At 37.3% G+C, this 19,969-nt stretch overlaps 1 protein-coding gene across 3 annotated transcripts in view; it reads right to left on the minus strand.

Annotated features, from left to right (window-relative positions):
* Window positions 1-761: 761 nt before the first annotated feature.
* The window catches only part of lingo1a (leucine rich repeat and Ig domain containing 1a), a 60,523-nt gene continuing 41,315 nt past the window's right edge, over window positions 762-19,969 (minus strand). For all 3 annotated transcript variants that reach the window (XM_039614391.1, XM_031752828.2, XM_039614392.1), the window contains exon 2: window positions 762-4,648. In XM_039614391.1, coding sequence (XP_039470325.1) covers window positions 2,789-4,636 — 1,848 coding nt within the window. In that variant the 5' untranslated portion in view covers window positions 4,637-4,648 and the 3' untranslated portion in view covers window positions 762-2,788. The remainder of the gene's footprint in view (window positions 4,649-19,969) is intronic.

A 19,969-nucleotide genomic window follows, 5' to 3' on the forward strand; every position in this document is an offset into this window, starting at 1 on the left:
GGCAGAAGTATTTTATGAAACCAGGCTGTCCTAGTCGTATCCCTGGTCATTTCCCATAATCTTCCAAGGGTAACCTAATTTGCTATTGTTTTTCTAAGACATATCGCAGAATAATAGTGTTACTCAAAGTGAACAGCCAGTATTTGGTTATACTTTGAAGTTCCCTAGCTGATGACTTTGTCTCTTTTAAAATTACAATTGTGCAGAGTAAATTAAAAATATTTCCAATATGCATCACAGTGCCAGTGAACCTTTACTAATGGTGGTTAATAAATGTTTAGAGGCTAAGCAAATGAACAATTGAACTACAATTTTCCCTGTAAACAAGTAATTAGCACTGAAATATATGATATTAAATTTCCTTTCAGTCTGAATCATCATGTAATGAGGTATTCAATTGAAAAAATCAAACATTAAGTTCCTCATTTGGCCACTGATACACATAAACGTGCTAAGCAGAACTTTAGAAAATTATGCTAAATTAAAAAAGGAAAAAAAAATTAATAAGAATCTGGTAGCTTGTAAATGAAATAATTAATGGAAATTGTGGCAATTTCACATAAGTGATGAGGAACTTCAGCACCTGAAAAGTCATCAGTACATATAAGTGAGCTCAATCTACCGATACATAGCTATGACATATATATTTTTCTATAAGAAAAAACAATTGAAACTTTAAAACCAAGATAAAAGCATCACCTTTTTTTTTTTTTTACAAAAGTCCATAGATTGTTTAATACAACATACCATATTCTCAACAATTCAACATCAACAAAATTTTGTTAATTAAAAAAAAAAAAATCTGCATATTACCTTTATTGCACAGAACAATTTGAATGTATTTTCCATAGATTTCTTTTTTAGTATATATATTTTTTTGTAAAAAGTTGGCTTGGACTACATGGTCAGTATAGTCCATGGTCAAAATTAAAAAAAGGAGTAACATATACCAAAATCAGAACTTCCCAAACCACTTGGGAAGAAAAAGAAAAAAAAGGCTAGGTACAGTTGCCACATTTTGAACAAAGAGCATTCATAATCAGCAAGAGGGAGAACCATGAGCCATATCCAGCGTTTTTTTTGTTTGTTTTTTTTCTCCTTTATGCAAAACGGATTACACCAAAGCTGCTTCAGATTGCTCCATGGGTGAAACCATCTGTGTCACTTCAACCATCTGCATATTCAGTTCTTACTTCCAGCCATTACTGTGATGTAATATGCAATGTCATCCATCATAGATAACTTGGCCTTTATCCTCACATGTTTTCAAAGCCCAGCTGTACAACAGTGTGTACTTAAAAAGGTAACTTTTGATTTTATTTGCAGAACCAAGTGGGAGCATAATATGCTGCAGTTTTTCCCCCTGACAAATAAATGCACATTTCTAGGAAAAAACGAACATGTAAATGATTCTGGAGGGTAATTTTTCCATGGCTTTGCTGGGGGAGGCAGTATTGTCATGAATAAAGCATTAATTTCATTAAATTAAAAAAAAAAATCAAGAAAGCAATGACAGAAATGTTCTTACTGCTTCAGGAGCACATCATATCCAAAGCGTGAGCACCGCAAGTTTTATTCCATCTAATCATGTTGAGCACAAACTAATACTATTACATAAGTTTTTTTTGAAATGCTATTTAAAAGCTTAGGAGTAAGTACTTAAGTGCCAGAGCCAACCATTCTTTTGGATGGCAAAACTGCTGTGGATAGGTGCATCTATTGTGAGAACAGAGCATGGTTTCAAACACTCATTTCCTTTTTGTATCAGGCCCTTAATCTATCTGTGTGCACTGTCTGGGTAACATCTGAAAATGGACTGAGTGGCACTGGTGCTAGATACTCACTTCAAACCATTATGTAAAAATGTTTAATACTCACATTAAACAACAGGTTTAACATGATTTTATGCTTTTTTTGCATTAATTATTGATGTGAATATTGTCGGTGTAAAAATGCAATTTTTCTTATGTACCTTTTGGCTGTTTTTTAGCACTGATTTTTTAGATCGGTAAAAATATGGACTGATTGCCGAAAATTTGCACCAAATTACTACTGTAATCATCATTGCGTTAATAGGGTTGTAATCTGATTTTACAGACTGTTAATTGTTTTTTCTTGGTTATGAATTGGGTGCTGTGAAATTCAGATAACATTTTACAGATGTTAGTAACAGTTTTGTCTTTTGAAGAATTTGCTGTGTTTTTTTCATAATATGACACAATAAATTTCCTGAATCACAGAAAAACCATGGAAAACAAAAAAAGGAGGCACAGGAGTATTCACAATGATATACAGTGATGAAGATGTACTTGAATTGGTCAGTGTTTAAGGTGCTCAACAACCCATACAAATCTCATTCATAAGAGAACATCTAACTTCAGAATAAAGCAAACACTAAATAAAAAAATACACACAAAAAACAGAGACGGCCAAAATATGATCTGCCCCTCACATTCTAGCTTTTAAAATGTTTTATTTTTATTTTTGTGATATATTTATCTCATTAGAAATCCATAGGAATAAGAACTGCCTATGACAAATCTGATTTTCAATTAATGCCCCCACAGGCCTTGTGGAAACCACAGATGCCATGTAACACTGGGTGTGGTTTCATTCCTTCTCACTTTTGAAAGTCAGGAACTGCCCTCTTGTCCATCAGTCAGGAAAAAGAACGTTTTACTCTATGTTAACAGACCAGGATCCACAGGTTTGTAAGAGGGGAAAGGAAATGTCTTCTTTACCGTTTGTCTTATTTTAAAGTTCAAAATTAATAAATTCCACAGCTCTGTTAGATCATTTTCATGTTAAATTTGCGAGGAGCATCCACTGTGGTGCTGCTCATGCCAGCGTCTGATTTCCGTGGCACATACTCAATCTCAATGTTGTGTTTAGTGTTGCCTTTACCTCTGCTCCAGAGGAACAGCAGTACCAGGCAAAAGAGGACGACACCAAGAAACGAGATGAACCCCATTGTAGTTGCAATAATCAATGTCTTTATGTCGAATGGGAAAGGGGCATTGGCTCTTGTATCATTAGCTCCAGTTTCTGTCGGCTGGTTGGATATGAAAGCAAAAGTTTTGTTGGGCTGGTGTGGCCAGTCAGGCGAATAGCTATGAATATGAAGGTGTGCAAGAGAGGTGTCATTTCCACCTGCGTTGGTAGCTATACACACATATGTACCGTTATCTTGAATCTGGGCATAGCGCACTTCAAGAGTACCATCTGGCAACACAGACAGCCTTCCAATCGTCTTGGTGGTGATAAACTTTTTCTGTGGAGATTGCCACATTATCACTGGAGCGGGATCCCCATCTGCTTGGCAAGCAAAATGAACAATGGCTCCCTCGTCAACAAATTTTTGCTGAGGTTTGCGATCCCTAATCCTAGACTTGCGACACGTGAAGTAGTTTGGCTGCAGAACATCTGGGAAGTCTTTGAACTCTTTGCCTTGGACGAACTCAGGGGAGGCACAGGTGGGCTGCTGCCTGTTGAAGTTCAGTCTCCAGCGCCGGCGGAAAACCCACAATAGTCGACAGTCACAGGCCAAGGGATTATCATACAATGCCAGGGTTTCCAGGTTGCCAACTGAATGGAAAGCAGACTCCTCTAAAGTACTAAGCGAGTTCCCAGACACATTTAGTATTTTCAGGTAGTTTAGACCTCGGAAAGAGTAGGGCTCAATCATTGCCAGTCTGCCTCCCACAAGGTGAAATTCCTGCAGACGCAGCAGATCATGGAGCTTATTTCCTTCAATGGTATGGATAGGGTTGTATGAAAGATTGAGAAAGCGCAAATAAACCAAGTGCCGCAAGGCTACATAAGGAATTGTGGTCAGGTTGGCATTTGCAATCGTCAGGGAGGTGAGGTTTAATCCATACAAGCAATTTGGGGTCATCGTATCCAAATATGGCCAATTTGCTATTTCCAATATTTTTAACCGATAGAGCCGTTTAAAAGAATAATCCCGTATGACATTGATATTGAGGTGACGCAGCCTGAGAGTGATTAAACTGTGGAGGTGGGTAAAAGCCTCTGTTGGCACAGAAGACAAGTTGCACTTCTCAAGACTCAGGTGCTCAAGACTACTTAGGCCATGAAAAGCTCGATGGGAGATGAAAACCAGATCATTATCACCCACTTCTAAAGAGCGGAGGTTATACAAATCCTGGAACATGTAGTCCAACAGGATGACAATCTTGTTCTCACTTATGTCCAGCTGTGTAAGATTGCTCAGACCTGTGAACACACCGAGCTGGATGAGCTTTAGCTTGTTGCTACGTAGCCCCAATATTCGCAAGCCATAAAGGTTGTTGAATGCTCCAGGCTCAATAGTGGAGATTGTGTTTTCACTCAGTTCCAGGTGTTCAAGGTTGGGAAAGTTGGCAAACTCATCTGGGTTAATGGTTCTGATGCGGTTCTTGCTGAGGTCCAGCAGTCTTGTTTCTGCAGGAATGCCTTCAGGAACTGTCATGAGTTTCTTGCGGTGGCACATCACAGATCGCTCTTGAACATTGCACTCACACCGGGATGGACAGCCTGTTGTGGATCCAGACAGGACGGTGCTCAGCATCAGAATCAGAATAGGCTGCCAGAAAGCCACCAGGTAGCTGTGCCCAGTCGCTTCCCTGCCCACCATCTTATCGGTTACCTAGAGAGACGCAGAGACATAGCAAGATGTTCATGATGATCTGTTCAGTTAATAGACAAATACAGTGCAAATTGTGAAAAACTGAAACATATGAGCTAAAACAATAGTTTTAACAGTCTTGAGCAATGAGCTGATTTGTCATCATGCAGTTTAATGATAAAATTCTACTATTTTACATTATATGTGGGAGATGTACAGAACAGGAGTCTGAATTAATAGCTCTCAGAACTTGTATTTAAAACACTTCTCTTCGGTTATTATGTGCATTTTCTGGCAGCTGGCAAGTTCAACAACTGCATGTGCTAAAAGGACAACATTCTGATGCAACACAAATGCTAACAGAACAGAGAAGAGTAGAGAGAGTGTGTCCTGCTGCAATATTCATGAACAGACTAAAGATGAATAGAGGTTACAAGGAATAAGGTATGTGCATGCAATTTTAAATTCTGCATCTTTAACTTGCCAATGCAGAGTTTCAAAAGGTATTTTAAATCCAAGCAGCTCCTGTAAATACAGAGTCGTCCATGAGACCTTGTTATACGAATAAAAATACTGATCCAAGGAAGAAAATCAAAGGCAAAACCATTCTAGTAATCTGCATACAACTTTCACTACTGTATACTCTCTCGGTGTACGCTGTGGAATGCTGAACATATCTACACTAAACCTTACAAATAATCAATCAGTCAATGCTGTCTCCATGACATAAAGCAAAGGGACGTGTCTAGTGGAATTAACAACATATTTCTGTAATCCAAGTCATGCTGTGTTGTAACAACTTATTCTGAGCACATCCGTGGTTTAGTGTGGTATTTTAAAGTCTTTTTCTTCCTCTTACTTAAAATGTAAATTTGCTGTGTGTGCTAAAACAGTAGAGGGTGGAGCAACAGTAACAAAATGATACAATCAAAGATAAAAATGGTGGCAACTATGATGTATGTGCTATGGATGACAGTTGCTCACAGTTAAAATATAGACCATCAGTGAATTAGAAATGGAGAGATACATATGTACAAGACAGGAAACAAAACCTGTTTAATTTGATTCCACTGGTTAGTGTGAGTCTATCCTTTACAACAGCAATGAAATGACCATTTACAAACAAACAAAAAAAGAGCATGTGATCAGCATTAATACTACAACAATTTTGAACTACATTACAACACAAGGAGTTGGATGAAAATAAGAGGTAAAAAATGCAAAGAAAAAACAGGCTGAAAAAAAAATCTTTCACATCTAATTTGCACTCCTCTTTAGACATGTCCCTGGGAAATGCCTGTCAATGTGTGATGACTGTTGTCACAATACAGTGAATATTGCCAGTGGTATGCAGTTTCATCTCTTCTTCTAAATTAGTCTTGCACCTCATCTGGTATAGCATGCGACTCAGATGCCAAAGCTAAGTTCTCACTACATTAACCCATCCTGGTCTCTGTATTGCATGTCATTCCCTGTCTCTGTCTCCCAATCTTTCGGTCTCTCTGTGAGGCACACAAAAGCCACCAAATATGAAAAAAGTCCATTTCTGAGTGGTTATGTGATTGTTCTTCCAGATGCCCAGGAGGTCTGTGAAGATGGATAATGCACCTTTGTATTTCAGCAGATTCAGTGGACCACAATACATGTGACAGATTGATAGTGTAGAGAGAAGGAAAAAAATCAGTGATATTCAGCTTGACAGTTAATTATGGGGTAACATGTTACTACTATTGTGGCCACCTGCCACTGATAATTTTTTTCCCAGTGAGCCCATAGTCAACTGGACAGCAGAATCATGAAAAATGGGTTAGATTTACTTTGCTCAATTTCATTTTATTCGCTCTGAGGTCAAAGTTCAGATTGGGGATTTGATGATACCGTCTGTAATCAAGTGATGCCAGAAACAGTTGAGAATTTGTCTGAATTCAGAGACCTGCACCAGAACCTGCTGTGCTTCATGCTCCCTCTGGACATACTTAATATTTCTTGTTCCTTAATGATTAAGTAAGTGCTGAGTGTTTTGACATAGTGTGTCATAGGACATCGCAAGAAGTCTATGAAAAATGAAACAAATGGCCTCATGACAGGCTCAGACTCTATCTGTTGGCCTGCATTGTGGGGATATATCACATATTGGCTATCACTCAATGAGATGCTATTATGTCCAGCCCTAATGCCACTGACACGTTAACACAATCATAGAAATATTCAAAGTATAATCCCCTGTTGGTAAAGCTCCTTGACTACAACTTCAGCAGGTTGTGGATTGCAGCTTCCTAACAAGTCCCTGCACTCTTCCATACATCCCAACAGTGCACATGATTGCGCAACATTAATAAGAAATTTGAATATTTAAGTAAAGTTTTTGATGAAATTGCATTTTTATGACTTAGAAGCATCTAAGTCATTTACAGCACAATTTACAATTTATAGCACACAGCTTCAGCAGCAAATATGCAATGAAACATGAAAAGATATGGACACATTAAGATGAAGAATGCTATCCATGGGTAAACATTTGCAGCTCTGTTTTGTTAATGATCTGGTGTTATCATCCCCTCACAGGCATGTATTCTGAATGCAGTTCTTCATTCCAATCAGCACTCCAGTGAGCTCCCAGAGAATTACGTTAATTGAGGTGAAGTGAGAGGGGGTGTGCTGCTCAAAAGAATGAATATGTAAGAGAAATAAGACAGTGGGCCTCAATAAATGAGGACTCACTGGTCCAAGACCAGTAATAACTAGATCAATGAATAGAGAGATTAATGCCTTTATGCCAGGATCCGCTGGGATGCTGAAGATGTTGCTTCATACGTAAAGTGGATGGTGCCCTGTTACAATGGAGTAGGTGTAGGCAGTTCAGTGTAGCATTAAAACACGGTTATCTTACCTAATGTCCAAGTCGCTATCATTAAGTAAAGTTTAATATGACATTTTATGGTTTTGATATGGAACCCAATTTTAAAATAATTTTCAAAACCCAAGGTAGAAGAGCAGGTAGATGAAAGAAAGATGGTCTTCAGATTCTCGACATACTGAAGCTAACAGTACAGCACTACAATCATAACACAGTAACCGAAACATTCAGCCAGTTCATGTAAAAAAAAGCTTCATGTTTAACTTTAACATCTGCACTGTAACAAGCTATAAATTATTTTCTTTTCCATGTCTTATCATTCCTTTTTTAACAATTAGCACATTCAAGAATATGCATGTATCAGTGTCGTTAAGTCCTAATCATCACAGAGTAATCCGAGTCATATTTTAGTTTACCTGTCACAAGATATCACTTCTGAGCCTTGTTAAATACCATTGTTAAATACCTTTAAGCTTCCTGGAAATCCGTAAGATGATGCTGACCTTATCTGTAGCACAAAGTGTTAAAAGCCTTTAAAGCTCATTCCTCTGCAAACCGCTTAGTCAGCTGCCCGTCTAATCCTCAATGGCCAGACCAAGGACTGGAGTCTTACTGCACCACCTATTTACTCTTCTTTAACATTCCCTCACACCCTTGTCCCCAGTGTTTACAATTTCATATGATGCCTATTAGTGGTATCAAGCATAAGTAATTCCAGTCATATTTTTTTGTATAATTTGCAAATTAATATTTTTGTGTATGTTGACAAAAGTGTTTTATTCTCTTTCTGCTATCAGTTTAATCACTTCTAAGATGCTTATTGGCTTTCTAACTGCAAGTAGCATTGCAGGTATTAAAGCATAAACTAAAAGTGACACCATGACTAAATGCATCTTAACCACAAGTTTTTTTAACCTTTAGCAAGTGGTAGTAAGATCTGTCTCACACCGCCCTGGATGAATTTGAACAAAATTGTTAACCTTGTGTCATTGAGAAGCTACGCTGCCTGCTGGGACTGTTGGCTGGGTTTGAACCTGTGATATGGCAGGGCTTAAATGTAAGCTGACGCCCGACAGATGGACGGTAAAGCCCTAATCCAGGTGAAGAAGCTGGTTGGTGCATCGAGGTGCAGAATTCCAACAGTGGCCAGCTGTTGTTCTGACAAAACTCTGCCGTTAAACCTGTAGACATGTCTCTCCTGAACTTCACCTCTCAAAGGGGTCATTATTGCTTCTGTGCAGTGTTCTGTTCATTGATGTCTCATTCTGTAGTACAGCAACAAATAGGAAACTGGGAAAGAATTACCAGTGTGGTGTACATTCTGCATATGTAGGGAATGACAGGAATTTCTGCTGCTGAGTCTGCCTTTACTGATAAAAAAAGATGCAAACAAAACTACTTTCTAATTAAAAGAAAAAGACATTTCACAGTGTCGGTTACACAAAGCCTGTCAGGAGACCAAACTTGCACCAAAGGGAAAAAAAACACTGGTATGAGGGGATGGGGGTTATACATTAAAAGTTGATTACTTGAACCAGTCATTTTGAAAGGGATTGTTTTCTTGTTCCAGCTCATAAAAGATGTTTTTTTTTCTTTTCTTCTTTTAATAAGACAATCAGCAGCGCAATTAGAAAGATATTAACTCAGTTTTATAATAAATAGTGAATTCTTATTGTTTTGACATATTTTTAAAAATCATTTTATAAAACCCTCACTTTTAGCCCCACTTTAGAGATGTTGCCCTATAGTCTTAGTCAAAGATTTTGACGATAGTAGACAGTTGCCATTGTAAAGAAAATACAATTATAGTTGGATAGATAATATTTTTGGGGTTTGGTTAAACTGATTAGCTTATTGTTAAACTAGAAGGGATATCTATTTCAAATTCAACAGCATGCTTTCAGGAACTGTAAGCTCTAAAATAAAAACAGTGTAGCCAATAATAATAATAGCTAATCATTCTGGTTACATTTTTTAAAATCATGTTTCATTAAACATGAGTTTATCGAGGCCCATAGCTGGGGCTATTTTGTATTTTCTTTTTTCTTTGTTGGGTGTTTGGTGTGCAATTTAGGGATCGTGATGTTCTATCATCATTAAACTATTCAGCTTGCCAGCTCTCTGCAGAGAATCGTGATTTTTTTTTTTGTTCTTTCTTTTTAAGGAGATAAAGTGTATCTTGGAAAGACTCAAATAAGACTCACTAATGAGAGCTCACATGTTTTTCACAGCATCCAAAACAATTAATAAAAGGAAGCGAGCCAAACTTGAGCCTAGAGGAATAACACAAAAAGGTCTAAAAAAAATCATTTTCTAATTAAAAGCATATTTATAATGATGTCAATTATCTGAATTTGGCAAATTATTTCATCATATATTTTGTTAAGACTGACAAACAAAAAAAGAAAAATCGAATAAATTCCGTGAAGCTGACAAAAACAAGAAAGTAGGCTATTTTTCACTCAGCAACTTCACTTGAATATGCCTGTTGTTTAATAGTTATCCTGTTTAGAGCTGAGTTAAACTAACATGTGAAAAACATGTGTAGGCCTTTAGGAAGAAGTCATTAGCAATTTGGATATGAGAGCTATTTAAATTAGCCCTGACAGTTAAAAGACGATCCTGATATAATATTGATGAACTGATAATGTAAAGCGTGATGTGCTGTTTATAACTAATATCACAGTTCAGACTGACCAGCAACACTTCAAAATGAATAAAAGGGAAACTGATTATAAAAACTTACTTATTAATGAAAAAATAGCTCAGTGGACATCATTCCAACTCTATCCATGTCTTTTTCCCCCATTTATTTTATTTGACCTCTAAACACTGAGCGTAGTATGAAACACAATAAATAACAGCTTGGGTTGTGTGTTTGTGTGTGTGTTTAACTTTTCAAATCATTAGCCAATTAGACAAATGTACAGCAAAGATATGGCAACAAAAACACGTAACATTGCCTTTATATCACTTTGTTAGCTAATGTTGTGGACCCCATTTTGAGTCTTGATTTCTTTTGTTGACAGAGACTCTCGGGCTCGAAGCAACTAAGTCAGGGTCGCACACATCTACACGTGGGCTCTTCTCCCAGCAACACAGGAGAAGCCAACACCCCGAGCTCCAGAGGCTAAACTGAAAACAATGCAGACATTGCAATAAAAGTAGAAGAAGCACTAACTGCTGAAGGTCACAAGGCTTTACGTTTCATACAGAATACTGATTTCGGATGAGTGATTTAGTGTTGGAGCTGAACCTGGCCTGTTCTACTTTGTTTAGTTTGGAAGACTGAGAGCAAGTCTGCACTAACAAGGCCCCGTGAGGTACTTTAGAAAGTCTGTTTGAAGCAATGGGCCAGAACCTTTTTTTTTCTTTTCATAGTCAGCAGAACTTGATATATCGCTGTATACAATTTTTAGATAAACACTTTTTGTTTCAGTTGGGGTAAAGAGTTTACAAACTCAAATCTGATGCTCCTAAATAAGTGAATCAATAAGTTTTATCGATTATGGATACATGATTAATACACGAGTAACCATGTGGTTCATTACATCATGTTAAAATAAACTGAGAGACTAACAATGAAGGCAACAACAGCAATAAAATAATATCAGCAGAAATAGTATTAGTACAGTGAGAGTATAGCTCAAACTAGCAGTACCAATGTAAATGCACATGCAGGAAGTTTAACCTATTGCCCAAAATCATACAGAATAGGAGGCAGGAAATTGAGCTAGATAAGAAGAAAAAAAGAACATAAAGGGGGAAAAAAAAGAGATGGATGAGTTATTGTTGTTATTATTGAACTTTTAGCTCATATGTGAGGGCAAATAATAACCACTGAATGTAGCATGCTATTAGCAGACAAACTGAATTTGTATAGGGCATGAGCAAGTTTGGCAGTTTGTTTAAAGCTTTTTCTTGATCAACTTTTGCATTGGTTCAGTAAACAAAATAGTGCTCGAGGCAATTAAGTTTCACAGATAATATCCCAAAAGGCTTTCTGTTTGATTTGCTGAATGAAAAACATGCTGTGAGCTTTTGCAAAATAGGGTAAGCATGCACTGAGTAATATGAGCTCAAACTGACAAATGGAGATAACCTGTAGGTGCACAAAAAGACAAAGGTGCACTTTGTCTTTTATGGACTAATTTGCCCTTCTTATGCAGAAACAAAGAAACTGTTTCCTTGGCTACTGATGAGCAAAAAACTCTGAAATCTCACCAATATTCTTGTAATGAATTCGCAGGATGGTGTGGAAAAAACAAATGAGCTTAGGCGAATAAACAGGTCTTCCAATGCTTATCGCCATGAAAACATTTGCTTATGTAATCATCCATCCAGCTAATTTTCATTGAAAGGAAACTTCAAATCCTGAATATTCTTTCTTTAGAGTTTGTCATTTGTTGTTATTATACACAAAAGTTTTATTTTGAATATTAATATTTTGTTACAGTGCTTTCATCCAAAGGTTTGAGATGTAAAAGGTAAAGTTTTCAAAAATAAAGCTGTAAAAAGTATATATAATTTTTTATATATACTTTTTATATATACACCAGTTGATCGATAATGGCAAGCTGAAGGACATTTAGAATTGGAAACAAACAAAATCCCTGTCAGCTCAATCACATATCCTGCCAGAACATCCAAACCTATTTGAATAATCCACATTTTTGCTCTGAATTAATCATTCTTGAGTGATGGGTTAATATTATGCAGCTGAATCAAGCCCTTACCTCTTCTATGGCGCATAAGCATTTGCCAAGACATAGTGTATGATTTAATTTGAGAATGACAGTACTTATGCAAATCATAACTGTCCTCAAGTAGTGCTATGGGGGAAGAATCGTTATTTAGAAGGTGAAGATGTTAAAATTGTAAAATTCAACATAAGGACCCTACTGAATAGCCTCCGAAATTTATTCAAGGGTAGAGGGAGGGTAAATGAACGATTTGCGAGGGGGATGAACATATTGCTCTTCTCACTAAATTTGTGAGTGAATAATTTTTTCCCTCAGATGAAGTGAGCGGATTTGGCAGTTACCCCCAGAGTGTGTTGCGGGTGGGGGTAATCTGTTTGTTGGTGAGCTCCTTTGCAGGCTTATGGAACAACTAGTATATCAACTTCCCCAAATACGTAGCCTTAATAGCCTCGAATAGACTGAAAACTGCACTGGTTCCTCAATTAAAGAAGTCAAGATGGAAACATGCCTTCATCTCGTAATGAATAATTAAGGCCATATCTTATCAGCTGCTAGGAAGTATGACGGGCACAGTGTGGAGAGGCTCTCGGCCATATTGACTTTAATTGTGACTGGCATCTGAAGGCTTTCTTCCCAGTGTGGCGAAGAAAATGTCCCTTTTGCTTAGCTGTGCCTGCAGCTCACAATAACGGCTTTTAAAGGGAAACGAGCTGTAATTAGTGGATAGAGAGTTGACCCTCATGCATAAAATCCCCAACTAATGCACCGGGATCAGACTTTAGAGGGTACTGTTGTTGCACAATGTAGTAGGGAATGGCCTATATTAGTGAAGCTCCAACCACACAGGAGTTGTTTACAAAACCCATTATTGTGTGCCAGGACTTTTTTTTACAACTTGCAGTCACCAGGAAATATATGTCAAGTGGAGATGAACTTAGCACTATTAAAAAAGATTATGATATTGCCAACACAATTTGCGCAGTGTGCTTAATCAGACTTACTGTGTAATAAAGGGTTGGGTAAAGGACAAGAAGGAAGACGTCATAAATCTTTGTAACTGCTTGAAGTGAGTTGAGATGACAGAAGATTTGAATCAATAAAGCATACATCAGTATTTGCTGATGGATTAAAATTGCTTAACATAAATACTCAAATATGTTCAAAGTACTTCATCCATGTCTGATTTCCAAAACTGCCTTCATTTTCTGTTCTCACAATCTCAGTGTAGCTTCAACTATTTCCAGTAGGGATTAGAGTGGGGGCAAAACAGCACCTTACTTTGAGATAGTTCCCAATGCCTAGGATTTCTTTTTATGTATTGGCAAGGTGGAGCTTACTGATGATCTCTTTGGTTCTCCAATATCTTTATCGTGTCATTGTTAAATGTGCAAAATAATATATAATCTTATCAACTTTCATCACTAATGAAACGTAGGAAAAGTATATCGAAAGTCTTTGTCTTTTCTATCTCAAATACTAGAGGGGTATCTCATCTCTAAATGACAAAATACCATCATATAGATGACCTTTAAAATCCATATTTTAATAAAACCTTTGCATAAGTGCTAGTACAGCGCTAGAAGTCAAAATCAGAAGCTTTTTCCAGAAAATCTAATCTTTTAAAGCTGTTGCGATATCTCCCTCTGGAAATCTCCAAGCGTCTACGCGAATATATCATTGAAATGGTGGTGAAAAACTGACATAATCCTATACTCGTGTCTTCAACCTGGGAGCAGCACCTGCACAAAGACACAAAATTGAGAAGTGCAGGATACAACTAGCTCACTGCAAAAACTCAAAATCTTACCAAGAGTATTTGTCTTATTTCTAGTCAAAATTATCTCATTACACTTAAAATAAGACAGAATCAGCTAAAGGGCAACATTTCAGTAAACTAAAGGAACTTGTTTCAAGACAGTAAATCTTAAAACTAGAAAAAAACTAGACAATTTTCACTTGTTTCATTGGCAGATTTTTTTCACTTATTTCAAGCTAAAATATCTTGTATTAAGTAAAAAAATCTGAAAGTCTGAAAGTACAAGACTGTAGATACAATTCGACCTTCAAGGAAAACACTAAAAAATAAAACAAACAAAAACAAACAGATTTTATTTTTTTCACTTTTACACAATTCTTGATTAATGGCTGTCAAATGGACCAACTGCCTGTGCAAAATATTCTCATTTTGGATTTATTTCCTATAATGGCAAGGGCTCAGACAAAACACTGTCTCACATGCGCTTTATCAAAAAACAGAAGTGCGGTATAAGAACTGTGACAGTCAGTTATTTCAATGCTCTCATGCAGACAGTGTTTATGCGCCATGACAAAAAGGGTATTTTTTTTCACCTTTTCCACAGCAGTATGGGAAAAGTCAAATGGTAGATTCAACCTCCCAAAAATAGTGACAGATCTGCACAGTGCACTTTCCCTATTAACAGTTTCTTTATATGGGAAGGGTATTCTGGCATTTGTTTTAATGAGTGTTGATGCAGACTTTCATCTGGTCATTTTCAGCACTAAACTTTAATGAGCAAGAACCCAGAGCAACAACGTATTTGATATTCATTAAGTACTGTTTTTGCACTGGAAACCAGTGACTCTGGATCAGTGCTTTGACTAAAACAAATCATTTGATTCTCTATGCAAACGAAGCAAACTATAGATGGCTGTAAATTAATTGTCAAAAGGCTACAGCTGATTAGGCCAACAACGCAGCTTTCTCCTGATAAATACGCTTGACATCTTATACACTGCACTGAAAACACCTTTATTCTTACAATTTTACCATAAATTTACCATAAAATCTTAGGCTCCATTTGATTATTCCTTTGTTACATTGCTATTAATCCAATCCCTTGCCACATATGGGACGGATGTTAACATATACTTGTTAAGGTAGAGCTTTCTGTCCTGATAGCCCATACTCTGCAGAAAACACACAAAAAAAGGAAAAACATCAACAGTGAGAAAGACACACAATGGGGAGTTTATTTGCTATTTCTAGCACCATGAAAAAGAACCTATGCTGTACCAGTGGGAGAACCTTGTTCACATAAGATAAATGGTTTAGCCTCCTGTAATTAGTGACCACGAATGGACGGCTATCAATTGAACAGCTAAAATGGTATTAGATCATTTATCTGTTTTTATACGTGCAAAATGATTCACCAGTCATTCAGTCTTCAGTCTTTTACCAGCAAACGCACATAATGAACTAGCCTCTCCCTAAAAAAGCAAAACAAAAAAACACACAGTTTCATTTATCTCTAATTTAAAATCTATGCAACACTTCATTCTATTTTCCTCTTGTTTTGAGATGATGGCTCAACGCACATTCATTTTGAAGAACGCAGAGGTGGATGGGCTTGTTTGTATCAGTTGACATGAAACAACACTGAGTCACATGAACTTTAAAGCTAATAGTAGCAATTTACTGCATTATTGGGGAAAGGAAACTCTATTGAGATGGCCAAAACTATAATGTTGGTCCTTTTTCTCTCTAGCCACAATCCACGAAGAATTGAACAGGTCTGGTCAACCCCACAGTGGCTTCCCAGCAGAGATAGGGGAGCTTAATCCATGTCCTCTGAGAGATTGCCCAGAAAGATGAAGCCTTAATTAGCCAGATAAAACCTCACATAATGACGCTATTGATATAGACTGAGAAATGAGGTCTAAGCTGAAACCCCTTCCCCCAAATAAAACAAAGACTATTGCGCATAAGATGGTTGAGATGGGCTGGGAAGACACTTCGTAAAGTGACTGCGGTGGATGGAAAAAGGGGGCAGATCGCTCTCACTCTCAACTCCAGCAGGGGAGCATTGTCTCATCTCTGTGAACAATCCACCTGCTCCAAATTCTCTCATAAGAAGCTTAGAGAAAAATGCTGACCTTCATATAAACAAAGATTATGTGGAGGAAAACAACAACAGTTTTGGAGTACTTAAGCAATAGCACTCTGGGGAGGTTCAAGCAATTAAAGGCAAAATTACTCGTCTGAGCTGTCCTTGTATCCTCCCATTCCATATCTTTGCTTTTGTGTAGTAAGACGAGGTCATAGAGATAGTGAAAAGAAAGAGAATCACATCTCTATAGTTCTGCTAATCCTAGGGGTACTAGAGGGAACAAAATCTTACTTTCAGAAAGACAATCTAGGTATTTCACATGCTATACATGGATCAATGACAAGGTGACCCAGTACAGTAATAGCAGATGGCTTTAAGGTTGGCAAAGACACTGCAAACCTCTTTTCAATGCTTGTTCTTCGAAGAAGTTACAGACATTAGCACCAGATTCCTTTCAGCTTCTTATTCTTAAATAATAACTCCTACAACTGACTTAAATTTGTAGAATTTCATGTACACTATACATGGATTAATATCTCTTAACACTAAGGAAAAAAGCCTCATTATGTTTGAGTGCAACTGATATCAAAGCACATCCAGCCTCAATCTGCAGAGTTAGGAGGTGAGATCCCTTCTGCCACTCATGCCTTAATTAATGAGAATGGCTGTCTGTTTCCTTTGTTTCCCTGCAAAGAGCAGTGCCTATGTTGAAGCACGCTGACAGGCAGACGCTTGTGGACACACGTTTTAGAATTTCATCTTTGTACTCTTGTCATGTTATCCTTGTCGTGATGTAACTTGTATGCCATTTACAGAGGACATGTAAATCAGCATTGCTGAAATGAAGATAACTGTGCTGAAAAATCCTGTTTTTTTTTCTTTTTTTTTAAACTTTACAATTTCAATCTGGATTAAGAAACACACATTTTTTTTACAGAACCAGCTGAAGGGATCAGATAAGATGAGCAATGACTTAACAAATAAGCATTTTCCCGCTATAGAGAAAAAAAAATTCCACAGCAGATTTTAATTAATTCGCTTTTTGAAACTGAAACAGTCTCATAATCAGTTAACTGTACTGGACATTTCTCATATACATAATTTTGCTTTTTACTTTATGTCCACTTATTATTAGTGTTAAAATGTGTTTGTTTGACAAAAACAAATTGTAGCAAATTGTTACCATGCTCTTTTACAGACTAAATAAATAATCAGTCATTCAAAAAGTTGATTTATTTATAATCAAATTAATTTTTAGTCATCTGATTAACTTGACAGAACCTCTGATGATGACTTTTTTGTTATTTTTTTCTCATTACAAAAAAAACCAAAACCTTTTTATTTTTTTAACCTTCTGCCCAATTTACAAGGTCTCTAAACCTACGTAACTTCATTACCGTTTGAGTTAGAGACAAAATTCAAGTGGTTTTTGGAAGATGAAAAAATGAGCTTTACGTGAATATTTGGTGTATCATGGTAGCACAAAGCACTCACAAGGTACTGCTGTCTGAACACAGACAGAGAAATCAGCTTCGCCTAGATTTTACCATGTGCGCTTCACGTTACCATAACTCTTCAACCAGCTGAGTTAGAGAGAAAAGATGAGTACTGTTTTGTAATTTTACAGCCAAAATGACAAAATAACTCCAGGCGGCCTACATGATAATCGGGTGATAAAGGGTTTTAATGTTCTAATCTCAAAAGTAAGAATTACGTGAGATGAGAATGATCCCGTCTCTTTCTTGAATATGTATTTGAATTTCATTCATTTTGCCATCAAAATCATTTCTGCCCACTTTTTGCACCTTCTTCTAAGCCAGTTATGAGATGTAAAATTGTCTGGACCATCCTCTCACACCACATCAGTGCTCCTCAGACCTGATCTCTTTCCCCTCCTAATTCCCACAGGTTCCCAAACTACTTTGCACTTCTGTGGCAGCGCAACACACGCCGGCATCCAACAAGGTCAAATGCCATTTCATTTTCTCGTCTTTGATCGCTGTACGGCTCTTTCATCAGTCTCACCCTCCCCATCCACCCACATGCTACCGCCACCATTTTGCCAGTTAAACTGACCTTTCTTCTCTCCCTCAGTTTTGAAGAATGGCAGAAACTGGAATTAAAATACATGCTCCAGATGTAAAATATTATCAAAACCATAAAGCTTGTGAGACTGTCTTTATTTAAAGAAAATGATAATGATGTCTAGGGAAAAAAACATAAAATAAAACAAGTTCGCCTTGAAAATCCTGGATTTCTCTCTTGTATCATTTTTAGACTTCCGGCATGTTTAAGACTTAAAGGACTAAATGGAAACAGCTGCTGAACTGTCTGTCACATCAGACTACTGTGTTAAAATGCCAAAGTTCAACATTTGTATGTGTTTTTCCTGCTAAAGACAGACTTTCAGTATCCTACATGTCGACTGAATTTGGGGCCTGATTAAAAAATGCTTAAACGTGAATGCAAAGTCTCAGGATTTCTACGAGATGCAAGACAACACCGTGCAGAAGTCTAACTGTAGGTGGGATTTTTACTGCCTCTTCGTGTCTAGCAAAACAACATCTCTTCATGCCACTCAGTCTGGTCGATAACCTGAAATCTGACCTCTTGTTTCCTCCCTGCACTTTCCCTCTCCTTCAACAATATTAGCAGTTCGTTGTTACATTGTTCGGTTATTCTCTCTTTCTCTCACTCTCTGCTAACAGCCAGTGGATTAAAGAAAGTCGTAGTGAGGAAGGGAAACGGAGAGACAAACCAGACTGAGAGAGCTTTTAGGGAAGTTAAACTGAAAGAGTAAGATGGAGGCAGAGCACCAAAGAGATGAACGAGGGGAGCTTTTAGGGAACTAAAAGCTGCTCCCCCTTATACCTCAAAGCAAGGCCCCTGTTTTCTTGAATCACATGATGAATGGGAACAGACTGTCAATGGATAAAAAGCAGCTACACTGATCTCACGAAAGGAAGGGATAATGGACTTGAAGCACATTAAAATATTTGAATTATCTTGAGTCACTTTAATCCATGTGTCATGGAGGATAGCCTTTCTGTACTTTGGCACTAAGGTGTCATTTTCTTAATGAATCCTAATGGGATTAGTGGCTTTTAATGGCGATTTTAACTTGTCAAGGCTCATCAAATACAAAGAAAAACAATGCAAAATCAGAAACACTTATTCAGAGCTCATTATCTTAATGTAAAGTAGCTTTGAAAAATATGGCAACATTTTCCAATCAGCCAGTTCAACAACCAGTCTACCATAATTAACCTATTACACTGTATTGTATCTACTCTATTTTCATGTTAAAATGCACAATACCAACAGTTTGAAAGACTTCAATTATCAGATAAAGGGTTAACCTTTACTACACAATATTGTTGTTAAAAAGGTAACAGTACATGGCTGTTTCTTAGCACAAGCTCTGGGGTAGCTCATGAACTCATACACATGTATTTAGAGCCTGTGTCATACAATGCCAGGGTCTGCACGGCACTACATCTGTCAGTCAAACCTGATGAATCAGTGTTTGTGTACAACTCTCACCACGTCACAACAAAAATGAAGGAGGCACTACCACCACATGTTGCTATACAGCAATTATGCTTTGAGTTAAATCCACAGTTTTGCAGCTAAAAACTACACACACAAAAAAATCCTTAAAAACATCCTTAAAAAATCAACAATGAACTCTGCCAATCACTGATCACCGTTTGCCCAACCATAATGTAAAGGAAGATCTGTATTGTTTAAATGAACTCAGCACTAGCCAAAATATTCTTTTTTTGAAGACGTGACTTCATGTTTTATGCTAATAAATCGATTTGAAATCACAGGAGACATGTAGCAGGTTGGGTGCAAATAACAACTCCGTTTCTAAGTGCATCCTCAGTCAGCCTACTAGACAGAGGGAAGAGAGTCGAGAGTACTAGCACTG

Source organism: Oreochromis aureus, linkage group 7 (assembly GCF_013358895.1).
Source record: "Oreochromis aureus strain Israel breed Guangdong linkage group 7, ZZ_aureus, whole genome shotgun sequence".
Classification (NCBI taxonomy): Eukaryota; Metazoa; Chordata; class Actinopteri; order Cichliformes; family Cichlidae; genus Oreochromis; species Oreochromis aureus.